Source organism: Callorhinus ursinus, unplaced genomic scaffold, assembly GCF_003265705.2.
Source record: "Callorhinus ursinus isolate GAN/ISIS: 27379988/994484 unplaced genomic scaffold, GSC_fseal_2.0 scaffold124, whole genome shotgun sequence".
Lineage (NCBI taxonomy): Eukaryota > Metazoa > Chordata > Mammalia > Carnivora > Otariidae > Callorhinus > Callorhinus ursinus.
In genome coordinates, this window is record NW_027397186.1 from 703,814 (window position 1) to 725,950 (window position 22,137).

At 37.8% G+C, this 22,137-nt stretch overlaps 1 protein-coding gene across 1 annotated transcript in view; it reads right to left on the reverse strand.

Annotated features, from left to right (window-relative positions):
• LOC112820745 (nuclear RNA export factor 2-like) overlaps nt 1-22,137 on the reverse strand; it is an 84,971-nt gene that overhangs the window by 62,072 nt on the left and 762 nt on the right. The window contains exons 2-4 of the mRNA XM_025867739.2: nt 21,229-21,326; nt 376-559; nt 3-143 (exon numbers count right to left, since the gene is read on the reverse strand). Coding sequence (XP_025723524.1) covers nt 3-143; nt 376-559; nt 21,229-21,326 — 423 coding nt within the window. The remainder of the gene's footprint in view (nt 1-2; nt 144-375; nt 560-21,228; nt 21,327-22,137) is intronic.

The window sequence follows — 22,137 nt, forward strand, 5'->3', positions numbered from 1 at the left end:
ACCAGCTCCCTGGGGTTCCATCTTGTGTGTTCTCCCCCATTTCTCTCTTCAGAGTTTTTCTATCTCTCCACACAGTAATATGGATATGGCCCTCATTTTGCCATTTCACTCTCCTCTTGTCGCGCCGGGTGCTATAGGGAGTGCTGTGGAGGGGAAGTGGAGAGGAGGAGGGTGACCATAAATGCTAAGAAAGTCTTCTTCTATACACCCTCACCTCTCTGTCACCAGGACTACAATTAGGATTGCTTAGCTATTATTCCCCTTCTGGCATTCTTCAGTTTTCCAGTGAGAGAAGAAAAAGAAGACCAGGGAGAGTGAAAGAGTCGCCCAGTCCCAAGGGCTGCTGCATGCAAACCAGTCTGCCTGGTCACTTACTGTCTTACTTGGGGGTCCTCCTGGACATCCCTCATCAACACATTTCCATCATCCTCCTGGAGGTGTGAAGGCTGAGGCTCATATCCACCATCTTCATATTGAGGGCTCCTCTTGCCAAAATTACTTTGGAAAGAACTCCAAACTTTCTTTCTTCCTTGAGGTGAGTTACCACCATCGTTGTATTCTCAAAAGGGGAACAAAAATACAAGTTTGAAGACACATCAGTGGTCCACTTACCGTGCACCACATCTTAGGCTAACACCATGGTAGGGCAAGCAAAGTGTCAACCTGCCCTAAGGGTCCAATCTCTCAAACCCTGGAAAGGAAACTCCTCTGCTTGTCCAGATAGGAGAGCCTTATTTGACAGATGGCACTATCAGGGTAGGAATCTTGGGGGAGGAGGAGGAGGAGAAAACTGTATTGAACCTTTTAAAGAAGGAAGCAGATTTATTAAAAAAAAACAATAGAAAACAAAACAAAACAGAGATGTGTGCATCCATGGGTTAGACTGGAAACCAGCCATACACAGGGAAGACATCTGAATTGTACCTTCTCTCAGGCCTGTCTAAAAACAACACCAATACCAGGGAGGCAATCTCTCATGCTTCCCAAATACAATCAGCCACCAAACTGATCCCACTAACAATCAGCAAGCTGTACTTCCTTTGCTGGTGTAGTTCAAGCTTTAATGTCAGGTGGGACTGATGTAACAGCCTCCTAAGCTGTCCCCCTCCCTCCAGCCTTGCGGTCAACAATACTCAGTTTGAAATATCCAGAGTGAGCTTTCTTTTTGTCCAGCCTGAAATGCCTTTCAGCTGAGGGGACAACTCTTCCTAACCTCAGCTCCTCTATAACAAGGATCTGAATGACAAACTGGGATAATATGTCAACTAGCATTTCCAAGTGTGTAGGAATTCTTCTTTTTCCTTTCTATTATTGATTTCCAATTTGGGTCTATTATGGTCAGAGAATGTACTCTGTGTGATTTCAATTCTTTTAAAATTTGTTGAGGTTTGTTTGATGGCCCAGGAGATGATCTAGCTTGATGAATATTACATAGATATTGGGGGGCAAATGTACTTTGTTGTCGTTGGGTGGAGTGCTATATTTATTTCATATAGATCCTATTTATTGTGCTATTCAGATCTCTTATATCCTTGCTGGTTTTGTCTCTAGTAATTTTATCCCTTGCAAAGCAGGGGAGTGGTGTTGGAGGCCCCAACTATAATTATGGATATGGTTATTTCTCCTTTCAACTCTATCAGTTTTTTGCTTCATGTATTTTGAATCTGTTTGGTCTGTACACATTTAGGATCATTATGACACCCCAGTGGATTGATCCTTTTATCATTACATAATGCCTCTTTCTGTCTCTTATCAATTTCCTTTGCTCTGATATCTACTTTCTTGGATATTGTAACCACAGGTATACTTAGTGTCTTGGTGATACTTCACCCTGTATTCACTCTTAGGAGTTGTATTGATGTCCACCCCTCCCCCTGCAAATACTCCCTGCTAACATATATAATTTGCCATGTGGAAAGATTTGGAAATTTTCTGGCATCTACAGAAGTAAGAGTCCCAATTCTCTCTCCCACAGTGGATTCACTAAGGGTATTTTATTTTTACCACATTCAAATGAAACAGTGTAACAGCAGATAATAATACTAGTGGTTTGAGTAGGCAGTGGGGGGAGGATTAAGGTACCTAGACTGGTAGAAAACAGCTTCTTTTTGGGTTCTAATATTTAAGGCTGTCTCGGTTTGTGTGTTGTACATTTTGTACCTAAATTACTCCACGCTGTCTCAGGGCACACTTATGAGTAAAAATTTGTTCACTACTGATTGCTCCATGATGTAGTGATTACGACCATGCCTCAGATTAATTCCTCTGGAGAGTCATTGCTTTCAGTATGTGACCTTGCTGTCAGGATAATCCTGTACTCACCACCTTCGGGACCTTCCCTGTGTGGTACTGGAAGTGGAATTAAACATGGGTAGAGCATTTGACCCTGAAATGCCAATGGCTCAGTCCTCAAAACTTGGAAGCAGCCTGGAGTGCTCTCTCTCTCTCTCACACTCCACATCCAACTGATCAGGAAATTCTCCTGTCTCCTCTCTCCAGTACATCCAGAATCTAGCCATTTTTCACCACCGCCATTATTACCACCCTGGCCAAGACACCAACGTCTATATCCTAGATTATACTGCCTTCCAACTGGTCCCTCTACTTTCATCCTTGCTCCCTTACCGTCTGTTTTCAGCCCAACAGCAGAACATAATGCAAATCATTTAACTCCTCTGCTCAAAACAATGGTTTGAAGCCCATCAACATGTTAAAAAGCCATGAGTTCATAATGATACTAAACAACAATAACAACAACAAAGAGAAACCTTATTAGTGACCTTTGGAGAATGTCAGAAAACCAACTGATTTTCATAAAAATCCACCAATGAAAGGAAAAACTCAAATATTAAAAATAATAATAATCCATGGTTAACATATGGTGTGTATGGGGCGTCAGAGTCATCTTTGAGAACTGACATTACTTCAGAAATAACGTTGTCAAGGGGAAAGTGTTAAAAGTGAGCCAGGTAACAGCTACAGCAATCCCCAAACTGACCAACCAAGTCTAAACAGGGCCAGAGGCCTCCCTCATCAAGGTGATTCAGACAAGAGCGATCTCAAGCATAGCCTTGTTTTGGGAATCTCATAGGACAGTGGGCATGTGATTAAAAAGCCAGAGAGACCATGCACACACACATGTGCACACACGCATATCCACTTACTGAAGGGTTGCCTCTCAGCATGATCCTTGTCTCACTGTCATGCCTAAAACAAAGGCAACAACAGGAGCATCGGAAATCAGCTGGTGCCTCTCACCCAGGCTGCCTGGGTTTCCCCTCAGTCTCTACCACAGTATTAACTGATCCTCCCATGAAGAAATGGTTGTGAGTATCCTTTACGACATCATGCGTGTTCGCATGGCTACTTCCTGTGTCGGTTTGGAATTCTGCCTACATCATTGCTATGCCATCGAGTACATGGTAATGGCATCCCTGCTATGGTAGGGAAAGAACAGGGTGAGAAGTAAAACACCACTTGCCCAATGGCAACCAACATTGGCTCAGTGTTGCGCAGACTCACTAGAGTTCTTTGACCTCCTCACAGAAGTCCAAAAGCGATTGTATCCACAGTCCCTTTCCAGATCATGATTATTAGGCTCACAGGTGTTAGGTACATGTCCCAGGATTTCTCAGCCAAGTCAGTGGTGGAACAGAAATTGTGTCCTCACCTATTGGTCCGCCTCCACATCCTAAGTGTTCCTCTAGCTAGTGTGCTTATTCTCCTTTAATGGTGGACTTTCAGGTCTCAAGGACAGATTTCTGTGAGCAGACCAGGGATGATGTTTTGTGAGCAGGAGTTAGTCATTCTTGCTTGGGTGGGTACAGGTGCCTTGGACCAAGTGGAGATATGGGTCTTGAACTAGATGAAGAAATCTGTTTGGATCACAGTGTTTGCAGATTAGGAGTCACTCTGAGGTGGCACTGTCTGGCATATAATGGGGCTTAATTAGTATTTGTTAAATGAATGCAGGCAATGTAGATTTGCGATCAACAAAGCCACTTTTGAGAATCCATACATCTCAATCATTTCTACCCACATCTACTTATTCCAGAAAAAAATGGGCTGCAGAACTGTTTCACAACCTGCTTGTAAAACTACCATGTGTTGAATTTGTCTTTTGCAAAATTAGTATTTTTTATTAGTGTACAATTAGAATTAGAGCTAATTACCCACCTCTTGATTAATGCTAAAACTACTGCTTTTCTGATCTGAGGATGCTTTTTTTTTTTAAATTTTATTTTATGCTATGTTAGTCACCATACAATACATCATTAGTTTTTGATGTAGTGATCCAGGATTCATTGTTTTCGTATAACACCCAGTGCTCCATGCAGTACATGCCCTCCTTAATACCCGTCACTGGCTAACTCATCCCCCCACCCCCCTCCCCTCTAAAACCCTCAGTTTGTTTCTGAGAGTCCATAGTCTCTCATGAGAAAGGGAGGCTTTTGCAATCTGGTGGCAGAAATGAGAAGTTTTCCTTAAATCCAGCTGATATAGCTTCCTGGGTGCCTGGTATATGTAGGAAGAATGTTCTGGACCTACATGTATGTCTGTGAGTGCTCAGTTTTGTGACAGCAGTATGGTCCTTGTCTCAGAGGAAAACAAGAGTGTGTGCATGAACATGTGTGTGTGCATGGGCATGTGTTGATATTATCAGTTTTACATTTGTATAATTAGATTACAGATACATGCATTTCAAATCATGTTAGAAAGTACATTGCCACACAAAACAGGACCCTAAAGTACATTTTCTTTTCATGTATTATATACTATATATACACCCAATATTTGCTTCTTGTTTTTAATATGCCCTTTAATTTTTTTTACATCTTGGCATTTTAATATTTGAATTGATTTTCAAATTTGAAGTATTAGAATTCTCTATACAAGGTATTTCTAATGGTGGAAGCCAAATTACCAAGTGGAGCATGGCGTGAGATTTAGGACAGTTCCAGGTTTTTATTCTGTGCTCTACAGCTTCCCAGAAGAAGCACATCATATTTTAAATTATAAGAGACAATTTCCTAAGGATATTTACACCAATATACTTCTCCACTAACAGTGCAGGAGGATCTAATTTCCTACAGTATGCTTAACCATTCAGAAGTCATTCTTACACTTTGACCCAGACATTTCACTTTAAAATATTCTATGCCAAAGTATATACTTATAATTATATGTCTGTGCTTTATAGGCTCTTTGACATAGAAAGACAATGGGATCAGGGAGTGGCCGATATCGACAGAAGAGGGGTAGAAATGATTGTCCCTCGAATCAAGGATGGGAAAGAAGGGGCATGGATACCTGACATACAGAGCAAAAAGGCCAAGGGATGGATGTATGGGCCAGAAAGATGAGGGTGATCATTGGGAAGAGAATGAAACACAAATGGAAAAAGTCTATGAAGAACTGAATTCATCCTGGCAATATACACCTCTCTGGAAACCGTCCTTTCTTTCCATGTATAACTTGTCTGTCTCTGCTACTTTATCTTCAAGCTGAACACCAGAGAAATAGTTCCCACACAGTCTGAGAAAAGAGAGATCATATAGGGGAAGGGCATACAGTGATGAGTCTCTTGGACAGAGGGCTAGAGTTAAGGTCATGTTGGTCCCAGACACCATAGCCAATATTGCCCACTGGACTTTGGGTACCATCCCAGTGCTCATTTCAGCCCTAACGCAGAGTCATATATCATTGGTTATGGGCATAGGGTTAGAGGTCAGATCAATGGGGGTTTGAATCCTGGTGCTAAATTCTATGGTCCAGGGAAAGTAACTTTGACCTCATGGTAACTCACCTTATTTTTTTTCCCTTAAATTGAAAATAGTAACAGTTTTGCCTTATAGTTGTGAAAATTGAGTTAATATATGGAAATACATGGAAAGCACCTGGAGAAATGCCTGTGACCAAATAAACACTGTAAGTTAGCTATTATTAGGTCAGTACTTAGTACAACATCTGATGTTTAGTAAAGGATGAATGGGTGTTATTTGCATTCATTGTTATTAGTCCTCTGGAAAATGAGAAGGAAAACAGATGGGTGTATGGGAGAAGATTGTGGGTCAGCTATTAATGTATTTTATAAAGTAGCAACAATAAAACAGGATAGCCTTAGTGTGAAATTATCTGACATTTATCTGATTAAGACAACCAAAATAAAAAGCTTACACTCTGAAACAGGCATACAGACTGATTTGAAAGGGGGCTTACATTCTGAGTTCCAGTATTTTTGCTAAAAATGTATTATTATTTTAAAAAGTGTGGGGCATCTGGATAGCTCAGTTGGTTAAGTATCTGACTCTTGATTTTGGCTCAGGTCATGATCTCAGAGTTGTGAGATCAAGCCCCATGTCAGGCTCCACGCTGCTTAAGATTCTCTCTCTCCCTCTCCCTCTGCCCCTCCCTCCCACTCCTGCTCTCTTTCTCTCTATAAAAAAATGATTCAAGTTTAAGTAGTAGGCTCAAAAAACAAGATAGAATACTCCTGACACCTTATGACACTATGTGAAAGAAAAAAAAGTCAGGATACAAAACTGTGTATTACAGAGTGATGTCAGCAACATGGTTGACCAGGAAGCTACAGGCCTTCCTTCCCCATCAGAGACATTGAGTTAACAACAACATATGAACCAGAATACCTCTGTAAAGACTGGAGATCAACTGAGAAAATACAGCTTTCAAGCCCTTATAAAACCAAGAAGGGATTTTTGCTAAAAGGGTAGTAAAATTCATGTTGTTTTGCAGGATTGTTCATGCCCCTCTGCCTTTGTGACACACCATAGAACAACTGGGAGGAAGCCGCCCATATTCCTTCTCTTCCCTTGGGATGGAAACAAGAGTGGGCCATATATCTAACATTATGGCTTGTTAGGGGACTGATCCAGGATGAATTTGTCTTGTTTAAATTAGAAAACTTACTGGGCTTGCATCAAAGTTTAGAAAGTGCTGAAAACAGAGGTGAGCAGGAAATTGGAACTGCAGTTTCACAGGCAGATGCCAGGGAGAGCAAGAGACCAGAAAAGGTATGAAAGGTCTTAGAGCTTCCAGCAAGGTTGACCTTAGCGAAGGTCATCCCCTGCATGAAGCCCGCACACAACAACTGGCAGAGTTGGTTGCTTTTTCAAATGCCCAAGTATCAGCAAAATTTACAAGGCCTACAAAGAAACAGGGAAATATGGTCCAGTTAAAAGAATAAAATAAAACTCCAGAAACTGTAAAATAAAAAGATCTGTGAGCTGTCTGACAAAGAATTTAAAATAATGATCCTAAAGATGCTCAATAAGCTAAAAATGAAAACAGACAGAGAACTGGATGAAACAGGAAAACGATGTCTGAACAAAATGAGATCATCAACAAAATGATAAACACTACAAAAAAAGCAAAAATTCTGGAGCTGCAAGATACAAAAACAACTGAAAAATCTGTAAGGGGTTCAACAGTAGAATTGGTCAGGCAGAAGAAATAATCAGTGAACATGAAGACAGGTCATTTGAAATCACTGAGTCAGAGGAGCAAAAAGACAAAAGAATAAAGAAAAGTAAGGAGACCTATGGGACTTATGAGGCATTATAAAGAAGAACAATATATGCATTAGGGGAATCTCAGAAATAAAAGAAAAATGGGCAGAGAGCTTATTTGCAAAAATAATGGCCCAAACTTCCCAAATCTGAGGAAAGACATGGACATGATGACTCAAGAAGCTGAAGAAACTCCAATTAGGATAAATTCAAAGAGAATCACACTAAACTACATTATCAAATTGTCTAAAGTCAAAGACAATGAGAGAATCTTGTAAGCATCAAGAGAAAAGCAATTCGGGCACCAGTGGGGCTCAGTCGGTAAGCGTCTACCTTCGGCTCGGTCGTGATCCCAGGGTCCTGGGATCGAGTCCCACATCGGGCTCCCTGCTCAGTGGGAAGCCTGCTTCTCCCTCTCCCACTCCCCCTGCTTGTGTTCCTGCTCTCGCTGTGTCTCTCTGTCAAATAAATAAATAAAATCTTAAAAAAAAGAGAGAAAAGCAATTCATCATGTACAAGGGAACTTTTTATATGATTACCAGTTGATTTGTCAGCCAAAACGTTTCAGGCAAGAAGGGAGTGAGATGATATATTTTAAGTACTGAAGTAAAAAAAAAAAAATAACTGTCAACAAAGAATACTGTATCTGGCAAATTGCCTTTAACAAATGAAGGAGAAATTAAAACTTTTCCAGATAAACAAAAGCTGAGGGAGTTCATTCTCACTAGAATTGTTCTACAAGAAATACTAAAGGGAGTCCAAGCTAAAATAAAAGAATTCTAGACAGAAACACTAAGCTGTATGAAAATATTAGATTCTGCAGTAAAGATAAATACATGGGCAAATATAGTAACCTGTACTATTGTAATTTTGGTGCATTAAATGACAATGGGAATTTAAATGACAGAAATATTTTTAAAAACCTATAAATCTATGTTAATGAATATACAATATATAAAGATGTAATGTGCAATCTCAATAGCATAAAGTAGGGGAGGTGGAGGTGTAAAGCAGTAAAGTTTTTGTATGCAATTGAAGTTAAATTGTTATCAATTTAAAACAAATGCTATAATTTTTTAAAAAGATTTTATTTATTCATTTGAGAGAGAGAGATACAGAAAGAGAGAGAGAGAATGAGCAGGGGGAGAGGCAGAGGAAGAGGGAGAAGCAGGCTCCCCACTGAGCCAGGAGCCCGATGTGGGGCTCAATCCCAGGACCCCGGGATCATGACCTAAACCAAAGGCAGATGTTTAACCATCTGAGCCACTCAGGCGCCCCAATAACTTTAAGATGTTTTATGTAATTACAATGATAACCACAAAGAAAATATCTATAGAATATATGCAAAAGCAAATGAGAAGGGAATCAAAACATATCATTACAAAACATCAATTAAATACAGAGGAAGACAGTGAGAGAAGAAAGTAGGGACAAAAAAGCTATAAGACATACAGAAAATAATGAACAAAATGGCAATAGTAAGTCCTTTCCCATCAGTTATTACTTTAAATATAAATGCATTTATCTCCCCAATCAAAAGACATAGATTGGTTGAATGGATTGAAAAAACAAGATCCAACTATATGCTCTCTACAAGAGATTAACTTTAGATCTAAGGACATACATAAGCTGAAAGTGAAAAGGTGGAAAAGATATTCTATGCAAATGGTAACCAAAAGAGGGATGCAGTGGCTATACTAACACCAGACAAAATATACATTAAGTAAAAAACTGTCAGAAAAGACAAAGAAGGACATTATATAATAGTAAAAGGATCAATTCAGCAAGATGATATAACAATTATTTATGTATGTATGCACTAAACTACAGAGTTCCTAAATATATGAAGGAATCTTTGATAAAATTGAAGGGGGAAATAAACAACAACACAATAATAGTAGGAGACTGTAATACCTAACTTTCAATAATGGATAGAACATCCAGATGGAAGATCAATAAGGAAATAGAAGACTTAAGCAACAGTATAGATTAATTGGGCCAAAGAAACACATACAAAACACTCCCCCAAGAACAGCATACATTCCTCTCAAGCGCACATGGGACATTCTCCAGGACTCCATGTAAGGCCACAACGTTAAGTCTTAACAAACTCAAGAAGACTGAAATAATACCAATATCTCTTCCAATCACAATGGAATGAAACTAGACATCAATAGTATGAGGAAAACTGGAAAATCCATGAATGTACTGAAATTAAACAACACACTCATAAACAACCCATGGGCCAAAGAAATTACAAAGGAAATTAGAAACTACTTCTAGACAAATTAAAATGAACATAAAACATACCAAAACTTATGGGATGCAGCATAAGCAGTGCTAACAAGGAAGTTTATAGTTTTAAATGTGTACATTAAAAAGATGAAAGATCCCAAATCAACAACATACTTTTATACTTCAAGAAATTAGAAAAAGGCCAAGCTAAACGCAAAACTAGCAGAAGGAAGGAAATAATTCAGTAAGAGCAAAGATAAATGAAATAGAGAAAAGATAAACAATAGAAAAAATCAACAAAACTTTAGAGTTGGGGTTTTGAAAAGATAAACAAAATTGACAACCCTTTAGTTAGATTCACTAAGAAAAAAATAAAGATCCAAATAACTAAAGTCAGAAATGAAAGAAGGACAATACAACTGATACTACAGAAATGGGAAGTATTATAGGAGTATACTATGAACAATTGTATGTCAACAAATTGGAAAACCTAGAAGAAATAAATTCCTAGAAAAACACAAGCTACCAAGATTGAATCATAACTGAAATAGAAAATCTGAACAGATCGACAGTAAGGGGAGTGCATCAATTATCAAAAACCTCCCAACAAGGTAAAGCCCAGGGCCAGATGCCTTTCACTGGAGAATTTTATCAAATATTTAAAGAATGAATGCCATATGAAACCTGTCCAAAAAACTGAAGAAGGAACACTTCCAAGCTTATTCTAGGAGACCAGCGTTACCCTTATACCAAAGCCAGACAGACACTACAAGAAAACTATAGGCCAATATCCCTGGTGAATAATGATGCAAAATCCTCAACAAAATATGAGCAAACCAAATGCAACAGCACATTAAAAGGTTTATACACCATGACCAAGTGCAAGTTATGCATAGGATGCAAGAATAGCTCAACATGTGAAAATCAATCAATGTAATAAACTACATTAACAGAATGAAGGACAAAAACAAACTGATAATCACAGTTATACAGAAAAACATTTTACATAATTCAACACATTTTCATAATTAAAAAAGAAAACACTTGACAAAATAGGAATAGAAGGAAACATCACTAATCAGCAGAGGGATATAAATAAAAACCACAATGAGCTACCACCTACACCTATTAAGATGGCTACAAAAAAACCCAAACAGAGCAAGTGTTTGTGAAGATGTGAAGAACTGGAAGCCTTGTGCACTGTTGGTGGAAATGCAAAACAATATAGCCTTTATGGAAAATAGTATGGTGATTCCTCAAAAAAAAAAAAAACTATCATATGACCCAACAATCCCAATCCTGGTTATATATTAAGAGTTGAAAGTGGAGTCTCAAAGAGATATTTGCATATGCATGTTCATAGCACTATTCATAAACAACCAAGAGGTAGATGGTAAAATGTTCACTGATGGATGAATGGATAAAAAAATTTTGGTATATACATACAATAAGACATTATTCAAGCTTAAAATGGAAGAAAATCCTGTCACATGTTACAAAATGGATGAACCTTGAAAATATTATGCTAAATGAAATAAGCTGGTCACAATAAAACAAATATTATATGATTCCACTCTTATGATGTATCTTAGGTAGTCAAATTCATAGAAACAGACAGTAGAATGGTGGTTATCAGGGGTTGGGGGAAAGGGCAAGGAGAACCTGCTGTTTAATATAGTTTCAGTTTTGTAAGATGAAAAAGTTCTGGAGATTGGTTTCACAACAATGTGAGTATACTTAACAGTACTGAACTATATACTTAGAAATGGTTATGATGGTAAATTTATGTTCTGTGTTTTTTACCACAATTTTAAAAAATGTACATTATAATACATTATTCAGAAATAAATATTAGTGAAAGTTTGTTTTGATTTATAAATATAAACACAAAGAAGTCAAGGTAAAAGAACATAAGAATGTCAACTGTGTTTAAAAATGGGTGATTGGAATGCAGATATTTATACTTTCATGTCCACGCTTCACTAGTATACACGGCTGGGTTGAGGTTTTGTCAGGTGCTTGGGGGGAAGCACTACTCTTATTGATTCATTACACAGCACAATAGAAATAATTTATTATTGATAATCAGATTCCCCTGTCTTCTCTCTGATTAATAAGCTGCAACAATTTGGACTATTCACCCAGTTTATCCTGATCCCAAATTATTTATATGTAAAAATCAGGGATTAGAGCTAACCACCACCTTGATCAAATATAAAGCATATACCACATGCGTATATACCATAGCAAATTAGTCTCTTTTTCTCTCATCTCCATGTAAACCTTGATCTGCATTCTGTCACTACATATTCATTTTGTCTGCTCTAGAATCTCATATAAATGGAATCATACACCCTGTATGCCTCTGTGTCTGGCTTCTTTAAGTCAGCACAATGTTTTTGAGATCCGCCCAGGTTTTTGCCTTTTTTTATTGCTGAGTAATATCCCATCACATGTATCTGTATACTTTTGATATTATTTTAATGAGATTTCAGGAAGAAGTGAAAGTGAATCTTTATGTTAAATCAGCCATATTTCTTGATCAGTTTTCTATTCTTTTATAATGGATATAACTTCTTCCTTTATCACTCTTTTATCTCTCTAGAAAATATTATCTTAAGGTCCTGTTCAGCTTTTTCTATTTTTTTAAAATATTCCCTTAGTGCAAATCATTTGATTTGTTGAGTTTGTTCTGTCTCTTCCATCCTTACCCTGGGTTGTAATTGTCTCCTGCAAAGAAAGCTTCACTGCCAAGTCAGCACTGTGCTCATGGGTGCTTGGCTTTCATCTGCACCTTGTTTATTACTATTGGCATATTATATGTATTTATTAATGTAATATTATTATTCCAAAACCACAAGTATAAAATTTTCAAATGAAATATTGTTAAATATTTACACTGTCATCATTTAAATCATTCAGGTAGTTCTGAACCTTGTTCACATACTAGAGCCACTTGGGGAGATAGAAAAAAGAGGGAGGAGTTAAGATGGCAAAGTAGTAGGGGGACATTAAACTTGCCTCATCCCTCGAACACAGCTAGATAAATATCAAATCATTCTGAACACCCAAGAAATCAATCTGAGGACTGAGAGAACAAAACTGCACATCTATAGGTAGAAAAATGACCACCTGTGGAAGGTAGGAGCTGCAGAGAGTTGATTTGGGGGAGAAAAGACTGTAGGTGCTGGGAAGTGGAGGTAGCCTTGATCACAGAGAGGAGGGAGAGGGAGAGGGGGAGAGAGAGAGAAGCAGCAGGTAGGGGATTACACAAGAAAAATTCTTCTCCAAAACCACTAACTGGGGAAAGGGCGGGGGGACTGACTACCACAAGTTATTATAAGCAGCTGAGTGCAAAGTTTGAAATTTTAAAAGTCTGAGCCATCACCGGGGTCATGCCTAGTGGTGCTCCTGTGTGGAAGGAGGGCAGAGACCCAGAAGTGGGCAGCGTGGTCTGAGGATCCCCTGGGTGGCATGGGGAGAAACAATTCCCCTTCTTTGGAGTGAATTTGGGAGTGGTGGCACAGCCTCTCCGGGACAAAAGAACTGGCAGTGCCAACATGCTGCCCTATTCCCTAGCATAGGAACAAAGACACCAGCTGAGGGCAGAAAACCTTGGTGCCAACTTTTTGCTGCAGTTTACCATAATCTCTGAACTGCAGTGTGGTTGTGTCACCGCTTCTCTGGAACAAACCTGCAAACCGGGAAGTGTAGTGAGACCCTCTCCCAGAGGACCAGTGCAGGTCCAGGCCATGTGGGTTCCTAAAATTTGGAGTTTTGAAACCCAGCTGCATGCCTGAGGTAAAACACAGGAGTACTTTGCCATCTGGCAGGCAGATAGCTCAGACACAGACAGGGTAAAGGCATGGATCTGACAGAAGCCAGGGACACAATATGGGTGATTGTTTGCTCTTCTGTGAAGAGTGACAGGTGCAAACTCCCTGCTCGAAGGCAAGAGAGTGGGACAAGGCCATTCCCCATCCCCACCCATCAGCACTGAAAGACTTCAGTGAGCAACACAGTGCCCCCAGTGGAGGCTGGAGCTACTTACGTCAAACCCCACCCCCCTGCACCCTGCAGGAGCATCTTTCCTAGGCAAGTTCTTCTGGAATCAGTTTAGCAGGCCCCACCCCTAGAAGACCAGCACAAACCCCTCATAAGCACCAAGTTTACTGATCATAGAGTGCTGCAAAGCTTCAGCTCTGGGGGAAATAGGATCTAGCTTCTTTTAACAAGCCGACCAAAAGACACCTAGTTAAAACTTGCCACACAGTAGACAAGGTCCAAACACTCCCCACTGCAGGCAAAAAAGAAACTCTGCAGAGGACTGACCTGAGGGTAGGAGCAGCTAAAACACTGGAGCAGAGTACATATAGGACTTTTTTTTTTTTGGCCCTCTTCTTAATATAGCCATTATTCTCAGGAGCAGGAATATAAAGGCTTTCCTAACAATCACACACAAAAAACAGTGACCTAGACAAGATAACAAGACAGAAGAATTCACCCCAAAAGAAAGAACAGGAAGAAGTAAAGCCAGGGATTTAATCAATACAGATATAAGTAAGATGTCTGAACCAAAATTTAAAACAACAATTATAAGGATATTACCTGGGCTTGAAAAAAGCATAGAAGACACTACAGGATCACTTACTGCAGAGATAAAAGAACTAAAAACTAGTCAGGCTGAAATAAAAAATGCTATAACTGAGATGCAAACCTGACTAGATGCCATGACAATGAGGTTGGATGAAGTGGTGGAATAAATCAGTAATATAGAAGATAAAATGATGGAAAATAATGAAGCTGAAAAGAAGAGGGAAAGAAAGGTATTGGATCACAAATGTAGATGTAGGAAACTCAGCAACTCCTTAAAGGTTAATAACATTCATATCATAGGAATCTCAGAAGACGAAGAGAGAGAGAAAGGGACAGAAGGTTTATTTGAGCAAATTACACCTGAAAACTTCTAATCTGAGTAAGGACATAGACATTGAAATCCAAGCACAGAGAACTCCCATTAAATTCAACAAAAGCTGGCCATCACTAAGACCTATCATAGTCAAACTCACAAACTACACAGACAAGGAAAGAATGCTGAAAGCAGCAAGGGAAAAAAGTCCTTAACCTGCAAGGGAAAGACAGATCAGGTTGCAGCAGAACTGTCCACAGAAATTTGGCAGGCCAGAGTGAGTGGCATGATATATTCAACATGCTGAATGGGAAAAATATGTAGCCAAGAATACTTTATCTGGAAAGACTGTCATTCAGAATAGAAGGAGAGATAAAGAGTTTCTCAGATAAACAAAAACTAAAGGAATTCAAGACCACTAAACCAGCCTTGCAAGAAATACTAAAGGTGACTCTGAGTGGGGAAAAAAAGACCAGAAGCAACAAGGACTAGAAAGGAACAGAGAACATCACCAGAAATATCAACTTTATAGGTAACACAATGGCACTAAATTTATATCTTTCAATAATCATTCTGAATGTAAATGTACTAAATGCTTCAATCAAAAGACAGGGTATCAGAATGGATAAAAAAAAAAAGCCCCATCTATCTGCTGCCTACAGGAGACTCGTTTTAGACCTAAAGACATCTGCAGATTGAAAGGGGATGGAGAACCACAGGGTATCAGAATGGATAAAAAAAAAAAAAGCCCCATCTATCTGCTGCCTACAGGACACTTGTTTTAGACCTAAAGACATCTGCAGATTGAAAGGGGATGGAGAACCACCTATTATGCTTATAGACATCAAAATAAAGCTTGAGTATCCACAATTATACCATAAAAACTAGATTTTAAATCAAAGACTAGAGACGCCTGGGTGGTTCAGTCAGTTTAGCGGCTGCCTTCAGTTCTGGTCACGATCGAGTCCCACATTGGACTCCTTGCTCAGTAGGGAGCCTGCTTCTCCCTCTGCCTGCAGCTCCTCCTGCTTGTACTCTTGCTCACTCTCTCTCCCCTATGCTCTCTCTCTCTAGCAAATAAATAAATAAAATCTTAAAAAAAATAAACCAAAGACTATACCTAGAGATGCAGAAGGGCATTATATCATAATTAAGGGGTCTGTCTATCCAGAAGATCTAACAAGTGCAAATAGTTATGCTCCCAACTCAGGAGCAGCCAAATGTATAAATCAGTTAATAACAATCATAAAGAAACTCATTGATAATAATACAATACTTTAACACCCCACTTATAGCAATGGACATATCATCTAAGCAGAAAATCAGCAAGGAAACAATGGTTTTGAATGATACATTGGACTGGATCGACTTAATAGATTTATTCAGAACATTTCATCCTAAAGCAGCAGAATACACATTCTTTTAGAGTCTACATGAAACAATCTCCAGAATAGATCACATACTGGGTCACAAATCAAGCCTCAAAAAATACAAAAAGTTCAAGATAATAGCATGCATATTTTCAGACCACAATGCTATGAAACTTGAAGTCAACCACAAGAAAAAAATTTGGAAAGACTACAAATACATGGAGGTTAAAAACGTCTTGGTAAAGAATGCACGAGTTAACCAGGAAATTAAAGAAAAAAATTTAAAAAATACATGGAAGCAAGTGAAAATGAAAACACAACAGTTCAAAACCTTTGGGATGCAGCAAAGGCAGTCCTAAGAGGGAAGAATATTGCAATACAGGCCTATCTCAAGAAGTAAAAAAAGTCTCAGATACACAACCTAACCTTACACCTAAAGGAGCTAGAAAAGAAACAGCAAATGAAACCTAAAGCCAACAGAAGAAGGGAAATAATAGATTAGAGCAGAAATAAATGATATAAAAACAAAACAAAGCAAAAACCCACAGTAGAACAGATCAACAAAACTAAGAGCTAGTTCTTTGAAAGAATTAATAAAATAGATAAGCTCCTAGCCAGACTTACCAAAAAGAAAAGAGAAAGCACCCAAATAAAATCATGAGAGAAAGAGGAGAGATCACAACCACACCAGAGAAATGCAAAAATTATAAGAGAATATAAAAAATTGTATGCCAACAAACTGGGCAATCTGGAAGAAATGGACAAATTTCTAGAAACATACAAACTACAAACACTGAAACAGAAAGAAATAGAAAATTTGAACAGACCCATAACCAGCAAAGAAATGGAATCAGTAATCAAAAATCTCCCAACAAACAAAAGTCCAGGGCCAGATGGCTTCCCAGGGAATTCTACCAGGCATTTAAAGAAGAGTTAATACCTATTCTTCTTAAACTGTTCCAAAAAATAGATGGAAGAAAAACTTCTAAACTCATTCTACAAGGCCAGCATTACCTTGATTCCAAAACCAAAGACCCCACTAAAAAAGAGAATTATAGGCCAATATCCCTGATGAATATGGGTGCAAAAATTCTCAACTAGCAAATTGAATCCAACAGTACATTAAAAGAATTATTCACCACTATCAAGTGGGATTTATTCCTGGGCTTCAGGGGTGGTTCAATATTCACAAATCAATCAATGTGATACACCACATTAATAAAAGAAAGGATAAGAACTGTATGATCTTATTAGATACAGAAAAAGCACTTGACAAAGTACAACATCCATTCTTGATAAAAACACTCAACAAAGTAGGTATACCTCAACATCATAAGGGCCATATATTAAAGACACAGCTATTACCAACCTCAACGGGGAAAAACTGAGAGCTTTTCCTCTAGGGTCATGAACAAGACGGGGATGTCCACTCTCACCATTACTATTTAACATAGTACTGGAAGTCTTAGCCTCAACAATCAGACAACAAAAAGAAATAAAAGGAATCCAAATTAGCAAGGAAGAAATCAAATTTCACTCTTCGCAGACAACATGATACTCTATGTAGAAAACCCAAAAAACTGGTAGAACTAATACATATATTCAGCAAAGTCACAGGATATAAAATCAATGTACAGAAATCTGTTGCATTTCTATGCACCAATAATGAAGCAGCAGAAAGAGAAATTAAGGAATCAATCCCATTTACGATTGCACCCCAAACAATAAGATACCTAGGAATAAACCTAACCAAAGAGGTAAAAGGTCTGTACACTGAAAAATATAGAACACTTAAGAAAGAAATTGAAAAAGACACAAAGAAATGGAAAAACATTTCATGTTCATGGATTGGAAGAACAAATATTGTTAAAATGTCTATATTACCCAAGGAAATCTACACATACAATGCAATCCCTAGCAAAATACCAACAACATCTTTCAAAAACCTAGAACAAACTATCCTCAAATTTGTATGGATCCACGAAAGACCCCGAATAGCCAAAGGAATTGTGAAAAAGAAAACCAAAGCTGGTGGCATCAAAATTCCGGAATTCAAGCTGTAGCCATCAAGACAGTATGGTACTGGCACAAAACCAGACACATAGACCAATGGAACAGAATAGAAAACCCAGAAATGGACATACAACTATAGGGTCAACTAGTCTTTGACAAAGCAGGAAAGAACATCCAATTGAAAAAAATAGTTTCTTCAAATGGTGCTGGGAAAACTGGACAGCAGCATGCAGAAGCATGAAACCGGAACACTTTCTTACACCATACACAAATATAAATTCAAAATGAATGAAAGACCTAAACATGAGACAGGAAAGCATCAAAATCCTAGAGGAGCACACAAGGAGCAACCTCTTTTACCTCGGCTGTAGCAACTTGTTACTAGACATGACTCTACTAGACACGACTCTAGAGGCAGGGGAAACAAAACCAAAAATGAACTGTTGGGACTTCATCAAGATAAAAAATTTCACACAATGAAGGAAACAATCAACAAAACTAAAAGGCAACTTATGGAATTGTAGAAGATATTTATAATATGACATATCTGACAAAGGATTAGTATCTAAAATCTATAAAGAACTTCTCAAACTCAACACCCAAAAAACAAATAATCCAGTTTAGAAATGAGAAGACATGAATAGACATTTTTCCAAAGATGACACCCAGATAGCCATTAGACACATGAAAAGATACTCAACATCACTCATTATCAAGGAAATACAAATCAAAACCACGATGAGATACCACCTCAACCCAACAGAATGGCTAAAATTAAAAACACAGGAAACAATAGATGTTGGCGAAGATGTGGAGAAAAGGGGACCCTCTTACACAGTTGGTGGGAATATAAACAGAGGTGCAGCCACTGTGGAAAACAGTGTGGAGGTTTCTCAGAAAGTTAAAATAGACCTACCCTAAGATACAGCAAATGCACCACTAGGTATTTACCCAAAGGATACAAGAATACTGATTTGAAGGGGCACGTGAACCCCTATGCTTGTAGCAGCATTATCTACAATAGCTAAACTATGGAAAGAGCCCAAATGTCCATCAACTGATGAATGGATAAAGAAAAAGTGGTATATACATAGGGTGGAATATTACTCAGCCATCAAAAAGAATGAAATCTTGCCATTTGCAATGATGTGGATAGAGCTAGAGTGCATTATGTTAGGTGAAAGAAGTCAGTCAGAAAAAGACAAACATGATATTATTTTACTCCTATGTGGAATTTAAGAAACAAACAGATGAACATAAGGGAAAAATAGAGGGGAAAACAAACGATAAGAGATTCTTAATGATAGAGAACAAACAGGGATGATGGAGGGAGGTGGATGGGGAATGGGCTAAATGGGCGATGGGTATTAAGGAGGGCACTTTTTATGATGAGCCATGGGTGTAATATGTAAGTCATGAATCACTAAATTGTACTCCTGAAACCAGTATTACACTATATGTTAACTAACTAGAATTTAAATAAAAATTTGAGAAAAAGAAATTATAAAAAAAGGAAAAAATTCTAGCACCAGGGTATACCTGCAACAATTAAAGCAGAATTGGAATCAGACTAGGCAACTACATTTTTTAAACTGTCCACATGACTGCAGTGTGCAACCAAGACTGAAAACTGTGTTAAAGTGTCAGTTTTTGGTTTATGCTTGCCAGGAGAGCCTAGGAATGATTTCCATCTCATTTGCTGACCTTCCACTCAGTGCTATTTTGGAGACCTAGTGATTCCATTAGCATAGAGCAGGGAACTGGCAAACTATGGCCCATGGACCAAACCGCTCCTGCGGCCTGTTTTTGTGGGCCCTGCAAGGTGAGAATGGCTTTTACATATTTGAATGTTTGGAAAATCAATCCCCACACCTGAGAATAGCTCTATCAAGAGCTATTCAAATCTGTTGTTGTCAACCAAAGGCTGCTATACATATAACATGGCTCTGTTCCAGTAAAACTTTAAGTATGGCCACAGACACGAGAATTTCAAATAATTTTCATGTGTCATAAAATATTCTTTTAAATTGAAGAAATAGAAAATAATAATATAAGGGTTTTCCTTTTTAATATAAAGAGGATTCTTGACAAATAATGCATTAAAAGGCAAAATTTTTGTTCAATCTTAGTTATAGAAATGCAAAAAATTGGAAATTAGCAAACCAAATCCAGCAATGGGTAAAACAGATAATACAACATAACAAAGTTGTGTTTATCCCAAACTTGCAGTGTGGTTTAACATTAGGAGATCCATAATGTAATCCATTAAGTTAATAAGATAAAGAAGCAGGAAAATGATAATCATCACAAAGATTTCATAAGAAAAGGACATAAATAAAACTTAATAACCAATCAAGATTAAACAACAACTCTCAGCTAACCAAGAATAGAGAGCTATTTCTTTAAACTGATAACATGCATTTTTTTAAAAAGACAACAAACACCATACATAATTGTGAAACATTAAAAGCATTCCATTTTAACCAGAAGAGGCAAGGATGACTCATATAATCAGTTCTTTTAAAAAAAGAATTTATTTATTTAAGAGAGAGAGAGAGAGCATGAGTGGGGGGCGGGACAGAGAGAGAAGGAAAGAATCTCAAGCAGACTCTGCACTGAGCACAAAGCCCAACATGGGGCTCAAACTCACAACCCTTAGATCATGACCTGAGCCAAAATCAAGAGTCAGACGCTCAACCAACTAAGCCACACAGGCACCCCTCATATAATCAGTTCTGTTCAACATCTGACTGAGTCTCCTAGGCAGAGAATGAGTGCAGTTAACCAAAATAAATAAATGCATACATATATACATAAATTAATAAGTGTGTAAGAGTGAAGAAACAAAACTGTCTTCATAAAAAATTCCAGAGAATCTACAGAAAATTATAAGAATAGAGATTAACCAATTTATTGGATGTAATACTAATATATACAAAAGAATTGTACAAATAGAAAATAATATTTCATTGTGAATATATCATTTACAATAGCAAAAAGATATGGTCTGTGAAATATTCTGTGAATTGGCTCACTTGGAAACTCTCAGTTGTAAATTCCATGATGTTCTGTTAAAGCAGCCTGAATGGACTAAGACACTACCTCTCTCTTTGATATTCAAATTGCATATTAGCATAGTTATCTTAAAAATATGATAATATAAAAATCCTTTTACCTTCATTTCTGTATGTCCCAAATTTCTCTGATGGAAGAACATATGTTTGTTGTTGGTGTCTTTCAGACATAGTGTTTTGTATATCAAACCTGGAAGTGCTGAAATGAGAGAAAAGGTAAAATGGATATCATATAATAAAAATATTACACATGACAATATTCTTTGTCTATCAAACAATATTTCAAAACCCCACAAACATAAACACAATCCTTTATTTGCTGAATTTTACTCATTCTCTACCATCTATGTGATCTTTATGAAATGTATCACCCATAATTTTACTTAATATGTTTCTCTTAAATAAATTTACTATTTTTTCCATATGAAGAACAGGAGGAAGGGAGAATTTTCAAGGATTCTAAGAAGCAATGGTTAGAAAATCAGGAGGAAAATCAGAAGCTAATAGTGTCTGGTTGGATTAGTTTAAGCCATTTAGAAATCCCTAGCACAAAAATATATGCACCCAATGTGCACTTTGAAAAACTGTTGAACTACAAAGTAAATCTAAGAAAAACATTCTAAAACTTCATATAATGGCTACTGTCACACTTAAAAATATTCTTTGAGTATAGCTGAACTTTCACTTTTATTGAAAAAATATCCAGTTCTTTAAAAAAGTCTCTCTTCTTCCCTCTCTATACAAAATCAAAGAAGAAAGAGAAATTAAGATCAGATTTGGAATTGTTTGTACAAATTGGCATCTAGAGGCGCCTGGGTGGCTCAGTTGTTAAGCGTCTGCCTTCGGCTCAGGTCATGATCTCAGGGTCCTGGGATGGAGTCTCCGCATTGGGCTCTCAGCTCAGCAGGGAGCCTGCTTCTCCCTCTCCCCCTCCCCCCCGCTTGTGTTCCCTCTCTCGCTCTGTCTTTCAAAGAAATAAATAAAATCTTTAAAAAAAACCAAATTGGCAT